General features: G+C 36.5%; 1 protein-coding gene across 3 annotated transcripts in view; it reads right to left on the reverse strand.

Moving 5' to 3' along the window:
* The window catches only part of kcnq2b (potassium voltage-gated channel, KQT-like subfamily, member 2b), a 57,997-nt gene that overhangs the window by 24,882 nt on the left and 23,115 nt on the right, over window positions 1–10,000 (reverse strand). For all 3 annotated transcript variants that reach the window (XM_077197654.1, XM_077197657.1, XM_077197656.1), the window contains exons 2-6: window positions 9,352–9,442; window positions 9,058–9,184; window positions 8,412–8,587; window positions 2,291–2,416; window positions 710–820 (exon numbers count right to left, since the gene is read on the reverse strand). In XM_077197654.1, coding sequence (XP_077053769.1) covers window positions 710–820; window positions 2,291–2,416; window positions 8,412–8,587; window positions 9,058–9,184; window positions 9,352–9,442 — 631 coding nt within the window. The remainder of the gene's footprint in view (window positions 1–709; window positions 821–2,290; window positions 2,417–8,411; window positions 8,588–9,057; window positions 9,185–9,351; window positions 9,443–10,000) is intronic.

Below are 10,000 nucleotides of genomic sequence, written 5' to 3' on the forward strand. Positions count from 1 at the left end.
CTTTAGTTACCAGGTTTTTGCAGTAAGAACAGTCTAATAATTTAGTTTTGTTTGTAATTTAGTCACTTTCTTTCTGAATAAACAGGGTTACCAGAATATTTGCTGTTTGGGTGTGAATAGATGGACTAGAAATGATATCTTGCAAATTTCCAAACACTTTACTTGAAGTTTTAAAATATATAACGCATTCTTAAAGTATTATAATGCATCATTAATTATGCCTTGTAATGCACCTTATAATGCACTGTATGATCTCATGATTAACTGTAGCCAAATTTACAATACATGTCTACTCATTATTACACCTTTAGAAAGTATACACATCAAAACACATGACAAACAACCAATTTCAGATTCGGGAATTTCAGGAATCTCCAAATATTATAATGCATTTTGACTTTGGTTACAATTATTGGTGAAAAATATAATGCATTATTACATACATTATGAAAACCTTTAAAAATGCATTATAAAGGCTTTAAGTAAACTTTTACAAAATGTTGGTTCCAATAAATCTGAAAAGATAAACCATGATGTGTTTACACTATTGCAGAAAACACATTATGCATCCAGAGTGATTTTTATTTATTCATCATAATAAACTGCACTGATGTAATTCATCGGTTTGCTCTCTCCACACATCACTCCATTAACAGCCTGTTAGACTTTATGTGTGTGTGTCCTCGTGAGCGAGTCTCCGGAGACTGACCGCAGGCAGAGCGAAGAAGGACACGCCGATCAGCGTGAAGGCCGCGGCCAGGAGACGCCCGTTCCAGGTGATGGGATATTTATCTCCGTAACCGATGGTGGTCAGCGTGATCTGTGGGACAGAGAGGAAAACTCACATCAGCTTCCAGTTACTCATCAAATCATTTCTGTTCCTGCACTGTAATTCAATCACTGTCATTGGCTGATCAGATTTCTGGCTCACATTTCACCCCCTATCATATGATATAATGTAATATAATATAATATAAAATGATATAAAATTGTACAATATAATATAAAATTGTACAATATAATATAATAATTATATATAAATAATATAATATAATATAATACAATATAACAATATAAAATTATGTAATATAATATAATTTAATGATTTTCTTGTGATGTAGATCTGTTGTTTGTTTTTAATACATGATTTGACATCGGTAAGTCAAAGTAAAGCAACAAAAATACATTTATGATTGGTCACTATTACAGATCTCTGGAACTTTTAGTGTCATGATTTAAACAAACTCACAAAAAAATCATATGATATAATGTAATATAATATAATATAATTGATTATAAAATTATATAAAATGGTATAATATAATATAATAATTATATATAAATAATATAATATAAAATAATATAATATAACATAATATAAAATTATATAATATAATATAATTGAATATAAAATTATATAAAATGGTATAATATAATATAATAATTATATATAAATAATATAATATAAAATAATATATTATAACATAATATAAAATTATATAATATAATATAATTGAATATAAAATTATATAAAATGGTACAATATAATATAATAATTATATATAAATAATATAATATAATATACAATTATATAATATAATATAAAACAATATAACATAATATAATATAATATAACATACTATAATATAATATAATGATTTTCTTATCAGATCTTTCTGATCTTATGTTCTTTTTTAATACATGATTTGACATCGGTAAGTCAAAGTAAAGCAACAAAAATACAAAATGAATGGTCACTATTACAGTGTCACTATTACAAACTCACACAAGAAGCAAATCAGATTTTTTTTATTAAAGACTCTCCTTGAATTATGCAAGTCCATGAACTCCATCATCTGTGATCTTTCTGAAACATCATCTCATTAAACTCAACGAGCGATAAACATCCCTGCATAATTAATAATCCTCCCAGACGTGTGTGTAAACTATCTGATGTCCTTGGGTTTATTTCCAGAGGAATCACGCCAGCGCTTCACTGGCACTCGCTGCAGTCTTAGAGAGAGAAATTTACCCTGAGTGTTGATTTACCATATAATAAAGCTGAAAATATGAAACACAGTAAAAGCGCTTATGCACCAGAACATTTACAGTAAATCGAGTGCAAGAAAACAAAATTTGTTTATCACTGTAGTGAAGTAGCGAGTTGTCCGGGGAATACAATCAGGAACAATATCAATCTCAGAGCACATTATGAGAGATCTGTGGACACTGGACACGATCCATTACTTCAAGTGTGTTTGCTAATGGCGAGGGAGTGCGAAGTGCTTACCAGACCCCACCAGAGCGCATCGGCGTAGGTCTCAAACATCTCATTATCCTCCTTCTCCGCGAGGTACACCAGGAACGAGGCCAGGATCAGACACAAGAAGCCGATGTACCAGGCTGTGATCAGCTCCTGTTGAGGGCGCATACATGCACAGGATTAGTACATATCAAAATCAAGTGTCATACTTGATGCATATTTAAAAGTCAACAGCCTATGAATTATGGTGCACTGAAGTGGCATGTAGTGTAGCTGATATAAACTGCGCTTAAAGAGTCCCTATTATGTATAATATTATAGTATTCCTCACAAGTGTCCTATTATGCTATTTTAAAGGCACCTATGATAGGTTTACATGCATCCAAGATGCAAAAATCTGCTTTTTTCTCACAGTGTCTGAAACGGTTCGTTTGAAGATTCAGTCTCTCTAAACCCCGCCTTTCTGAGAGCTGCTCTGCTCTGATTGGTCAGACGGCCCAGTCTGTTGTGATTGGTTCGACATGAACAACGTGAACCAAACTCTTCCAGCCACTCACAGCAGCCAATGAAAACCTTAGGGGCTGTTTACACGATACCGTTTTCTACTAAAAACGCAATTTATGCCTTTTGCCTGTTCATTCACACGAAAACGGCGTTTTGGGTGCCTGTAAGCCGCAAAGTTTTGAAAACAGGTTTCAAAGTGGAAGTTTTTGAAAATGGTCTCCGGGTAAACAACAAAAACGTGAATCTTTGAAGACGATGACATCATGCACATGTGTATTACGTGTTTCATCGCCATCTAATGGCCTGGCAGCAGAATAAAGCGTTTTTAGTCGTTTTCGCGAATCCGTGTGAATGACAATAGTGTTTGTTGTCTGTTCACACGGAAAACTCGAAGAAAAAACTTTTTTAAGCTGTTTTAAGCAGATCGTTGTTGTGTAAAAGTACCCTTAGACTGACATTATGCAAATTAGTAACAAACCTACGTAGGTTCGAGCATGAACTGAGACTGGAATTACTGTCGACTCGTTTCAGGCAGTTCAGGATCGATTTTTTCTTTTAAGAGACAATAACATTTACCTGCACTTCGAACTTTGAAACTTCGCGGATCTTATACATTCACAAACAGCTGTATTACATACATAAAAGATAATAATCGAAAAAGCACTTTAAAGGGTGGTATAATGCCCTTTTCACAAGATGTAAAATATGTCTCTGATGTCCTCAGAATGTGTATATGAAGTTTCAGCTCAAAATACCCCACAGATATTTTATATAGCATGTTAAAGTTGTCCCTTTTTGAGGGTGAGCAAAAAACACAGTTTTGTGTCTGTCCCTTTAAATGCAAATGAGCTGCTGCTCCCGACGCAGGGGGCGGAGCTTCAACAGCTTGTGTCCTTTTACCTCACACAGTAATGCACTGAAGATTTCTAAAACTTTTAGCCTTTTATGTTCAAACCGGAGTCAGAAAATGATGGAGAGACTCAAGAAGAAGTGACAACATGTAGAATGCAACAGGACTTTTCTGAATAGTTAGTTGATGAATTTATGTAGATGATGTGTAGTTATCTTCTAGTCATTGATTAGCATATTCTGTCATGATGACAATCTATAAATCGCGTTCTCGGAGGCGGGGTTAATGTAAATTCCAGGTTTTGTGATGTCACTAACCCCGGAGGAAGCTCGTGTAGTCCCTATCAGCCGTTTGTTGTAGTCCTAAAAAAGCAATTTATTTAAAAGCAAATATCTCCCTTTGCATTCAACTTTTAGCTTTGTAATTTTGCAGATGTTTTTTATGCTCAAACAGCAACATTACACACTAACTAAAGTTAGAAAAGTGAAATGATAATCAACCACCCCTTTAAAAACAATAATCATGATGAGAATACCTGCTATTATAATCAAAATAACTGCAAAACGCAACACAAGCGAACTCCTGAAACTCCTCGGTCAGCATCTGCGTCTCTTCACTCCTTCAACTGCACCTTCCAGTGGATGCTGGAAACGGGACACCAGCGATTGAAACGTTACACCACTGCGACTCATTTTAGACTGAAAAACGCACCGTAAGCGTATTCATCCACTTTCTTGCCCTTGAGAGAGACGTCTCCTGAGGCTGAACTCACGACAGCAACTCAATGAATGACGGGACACTTTAATCACTCTCGACGGCAGCTGATCCACTTTACTGCTTCATCTGGCCAGAAACTGACTGTCCAGAGAGAAACAAGTGGAGTTCACTTTGTTAGTGGATGCCCGAATAACAATAAAAACATCAGTCTGTGAAGAACATGCATGAAAGACTTTGTATGTAGACTGTAGACCACACTATCATTCAAAAGTTTGGGGTCGGCAAGATTTTTTAAAAGAAGTCTCTTCTGCTCACAGAGGCAGCATTTATTTGATCATAAATACTGTAAAAATTGTGAAAAGATTTTACATTTAAAAACAGCTGTTTTCTATGTGAATATATAGTAAAGTGTAATTTATTCCTGTGATTAAAGCATCATTACTGCAGTCTTCAGTGTCACATGATCCTTCAGAAATCATTCTGATATTATGATTTGATGCTCAAGAAACATTTCTGATTATTAATCAATGTTGAAAACAGTTTCATAGGTTTGTGGAAACTTTGATGAATAGAACAGCATTTATTTGAAATATATATTTTTGTAACATTATAAATGTCACTTATGATCAATTTTATGCGTCCTCGCTAAATAAAAATATTATTTTATTTAAAAAATCTTTTGAATCTAATGATGAATATGCAAAAAGAGGAAGTTTTATGTTTGAGAAAGAATTTCCTATCATCAAGTCTTAATTTTTCTCACAATGCTACATGAATAACCTATTTTCCTCTTTCGTTTATTATGTACCAGGCATGAATTATTAAGCAAACTAATGCTGGTATCTCACAGACGGCTATCCTTTCCTCATGTGCCCCGCTAGCATAAAACCCCTTTAAAACTCATTTATATTTCAGCGTGTTTACTGGCAACGTGCAATTTATATAATGTGTCCGTTTGTTCAAGAAAATGTGCTTTTTTCACCAACACAACAGCCGATGTTCCCCGTGTGAACATTAGTGAAACATTCCCTCTGGTGCTCTTCGGCATTTTCTACCGAAACATGTTACGTTTTTTTATTTTATTTTTTACTTCATTGGAATTGTACGAAACTTGGTAAAGGTTTTGGCATTTGCTATGGGAACACAAAACAAAATCATGGACATTATTCGAACAGGTTAAATAGTCCTGTAAAAAATAGTCACACTTGTGCTCCTCACGGTCAAAAATGAGCGCATTGGAAATGAATGGGAGACGAATTTCCTCTAGTGGACACGTTTGGTACTGCAGCCGAAACACAATCTTACTGAAATCTGACTGAAAGCTAATTTTTTTAAAATATCAAACTTAAATTTGGAACACTTTCTTGCAGATTTAGAGTACAACGTGATTTTTTAAAATATATATTTCACATAAAAATTGAAAATAGTTTTTTTTGTGCATTTTTCATAACAAAAAAACACGTAAAATTCTGTTACTTTTTTAAGTTCACTTATAAAACTTTTTTAACTTTTGTCGTCTTTGAAAAGAGTTCAAACTGAAGTCTGTGCTTTAAAAAGCATTGAAGATTTACAGGATTTAGTTTAAGTTGGAAATAAAAATTTTAGCTCCATGCTCAAAAAGTTAATAAATGGATTATAAATACAGCGTAAATACAATTTAGTATAAAAAATCCCGAAAGTTAAATAAAAACCATTATCAAACTAAAATATAGTACATTCATTCAATTGACAAAAAAAACAACACGCCATTTTTGAGCGACACGCATGAAGATTAACAGAGCGTTAAAACATTATTGCGCATTAGCTCAAATACTGAGTTCAAACACGTTCAACTCTGACCCAGTTTTTCTCTAACTTGTCACAGTATGATTAAAAGACATTGCATGATGAAATTCAAAACTCTACACATCTTGTTACTGTCAGTTCTCAGTCTGCGGCCATGAGCCCTGCACTTACAGCACTAGTTTATGTCTTGCCAAGTGTTATCGATCGCAAACCTCCATCTGACACTTCATAATTAAACATCTCACTTTGGCCTTTTCCTCCTCTCCTCAAAACAGACACACGGAGCCAAAAGACGACCTCTCACATACACTTGAACAATGAGCAGAACATCTTGGGCTTGATAAACGACACATGACAGAACGACTGCTGTGGTTTCAATCTAGGCAAAAAGCCTCGCGACCAGAAAACCTCTTAAAATCACATCTGGTCTATTTGCCATTTTTCTCGAGGGCAATTGAAATGGGATTGAAAAATACGTGATTACTTTGCAGTTTAGAAATTGGGTTTGTGTAATGTTGATTCATGCTTCGGCTGCATTGTTTGAGGGCTTCAAAAGACCTCAAAATATCCGTTTAAAAAGTCAACTAAAAATGCATTTTCATAATGTGAATTTTTTTGCACATGAAGCATGAATAATGTTTTGAATTTAGATGAATGATTACAGTATTTCCCTGGAATAACATGCACTGATGAATCTATGACAAACGACCAGGAACACGAATAAAGCAAGTTAATAGAGTCAATGTTGATGGCATGGATATTCTAAGAAATTGTGAATCATTGGTAAAAACACAATAGTACAGTATAATCAGGGTGCGATTTGCCGGGGGGGATGCGCGGGATTTCCCCCTTTCTGGTCAATGTATCCCTGCCTCTGCTTAATTATTTTTATCCCCGGTGGGGATACATTTATCCTCAAAGTGATCAGTGCTACTACACTAGTGGCGGAACGGATCACAAAACTTATCACGGATCCGTGGTTTGATTAAAGTCAATTTTATTTTAAAATGCGCTACTTTGGCTGGCTTTGATAAGGCTGCCGCAGCCTCTCTGTGATCCCCACTCTGCAGAGTAATAGCCTATCAACACTTGCGAGACGGTTGCAGGTCCGCTGGGCAGTGGAGCTGTGTGTCGAAAGCAGGGCTCTCAAATGTCACGCATTGAGCGTGACAGTCACTCATTTGGGTCTTTTGTCACGCATTCCCGCCACACATTGTATTTCTCACGAGGAAAAACTATTTATAATATATTTAATATGCCACAGCGCCCAAAATTTCTCTGGCCGCGACGCTCTCTCTATGAAACCGGCAGGAATCAAGCGCGTCTCCCTGGAGTTCTTAGTCGAGCCTGCCACTTATCAGCCAATCAAATAAAAAGAAAGCGGCTACACAATAGCCAATCAGAAAATAGCACTATTGTGTCTGGGTAAGATTCAACGCAACAACCAATGAAAAAAAAGGGGGGGATGTCACTCTTGCCTGTCTTCAAAACTTGAGAGCACTGCGAAAGGAAGGCAGCATATTCAGCATATTACTGAGCCGGAAATAAACATCACAATCTGATTATCTGTTTTTATGATGACAAGCAGAGTGTCCCAATAACACCACTGAGAATGGGCGAAGTTACACATACAGTGTTTCACTCAATTGAGGCTAAAGCGAAGGTTTTTTGATTACTCACTCAAGTCTGGCGTGAGTGATTTCAATGTTAAGTCAATGTAAAGACGCGTTTACGCGTGTCTAGAGGTCCTGCGGGGCGAATGAGGCGTTTAGTGCGGCGCGGTAGAGGCATTAATTTTGCCATTCATAAATAAGTGTTTTGACATGTCTAGCCGAGTGGCACTATATCCATGGTACTGGGAGGGGGATTTAATTCTTGCATGTTTTTTCGTTGTGCATGATCACAGGAATTGCAAAGATTTTACAATTCCTGCAAATGCAGTGATGAGGTTCATGTTCTCATGATTTATTTTTATGAATGAAAATGTTTCAAAATATCCCCCCCTCTGTTTTTTTCACAAAACTTTCCCTGAGTATATCTCTTCTCAAAGCACCGATATGCACCGCATTTACTTCGAATAATCGGTGCAAAAATAAACTTACATGCAATATTTAAGCTAAAAGAGCTTAAAAATGGCTTTCTCTAAAGCCAATAAGACTTTTATCATCATATATATCTTCTGAAAGCCCCGTAATGAAGATTTCAACATGGAGAATGACTTGTAAAATGTGATTTTAAAGAGCATATTGGAAGCGGCTCTGGTTCCTGAACAGTTTTTCCAGGTTTATTTACCTTGCTGTGAGCGTAGACGACAGATCCCAAGAGTTTCCAGGTTCCTCCGCGGCGATCCATGCGGATCATCCGCAGAATCTGAAGGAATCGGAGACTCCTGATGGCGGAGGTGGCGAACACGTTCCCCTGCGTTCCAGCGGCCAGAACCGAGATGGAGGCGATCAGAACCATGATGTCTGAGAGACACAACAGCTGATGTGAGGGAAGTTCATGCTGGGATCAAGCTGAATATACAACATTACATGTAACATATAAATGTACATGCATTTGGCAAGGTGTACGCAGGCCACACACTTCTTGATCTCTGAATACTCGCTTCTGATTGGTTGGAAGGTGTGCAATAAATACGTGCAGACGTGCACACTTACACACACACACACACACAAACACACACACACACACACACACACACACACACACACACACACACACACACACACACACACACACACACACACACAGAATGCTGTATATAACGAGTTGTAACTGACAAAAATAACTCAAAAAATTTCACAAAAAAATTACAAAGAAACAGCATGGAATTAAACATGAAGTTTTAAAGAGAAAAATGATTGCATTCCAATAATCTTTGATTTATTTACAACTTTGAATTTTTTTCAGAAAACTGGACTCTATATTTACTCACCGATAACGCAAAAAGGTTTCCGTGCGAATTTGAGTCTTCCTCTCCATCCTCTGTAACGACAGCAACATCCAGCAGACCAGATCCGCACGATATACTCCACTCCGAACACCACGATGGTTACGATTTCCTACACACACACGCACAGTTACACACACACACACACGCACGCACGCACGCACACACACACACACACACAGACAGACGCACGCACGCACACACGCACACACACAGAAAGTTAACATGACACTGATCAATCTACATGTGTTCAGTCATCATCAGTGTGATATTATATACCAGGATGTAAAGCGCGTCTTCAGAGCTCTTCTCATATTCCCTGATAGTGGAGAACACAGACAAAACCAGACAGGAGAAAACCAGCAGAAACCTGGAACGACAGGAGAGAAACCAGTTTACCTGATGTGCATTGCATTAGTGTGCAAAATGAGACCAGTTGCATGCATGAATAAAGTAAACAGAACTGATTTGATGAGCATTATGAATGTCTTTATCTAAAGCTTACACTTTTAAAGATCGAGTGCACATGTGTAACCTGTCCTTCAAATGCCACATTAAAGCGGGTGATTGCATTTCTGACACGGTGTTTCTCACATCTGCGCTTCCTCTACACACTCAATAACAGCACTAAAGCTATATGAGTTACAGTGGGATATCAGAGCTACTGTAACACACGCTACATGTACATGTGTGTATTCACAGATACATTATAACATCATAACACACTGACCTCAGGCATTACGTTTGACTACCTAATTTCTTTTAGTAAGGCATAAATGTTACATTTTGGTAGTTTTTTACTCAAAACATGGGATGAAATCTATTTCAGATTCTGTTTGTTTTTACAGTGAAGGCAAGAACTAAAATAAATAAAACTAATAAATAACAATAAAAAGTAATAAAACGTAGACGTATTTGAAAAACAATT

The sequence above is a fragment of the Siphateles boraxobius genome, unplaced genomic scaffold (assembly GCF_051911475.1).
Source record: "Siphateles boraxobius isolate OS27281-9 unplaced genomic scaffold, OSU_SipBor_1 41, whole genome shotgun sequence".
Taxonomy (NCBI): domain Eukaryota; kingdom Metazoa; phylum Chordata; class Actinopteri; order Cypriniformes; family Leuciscidae; genus Siphateles; species Siphateles boraxobius.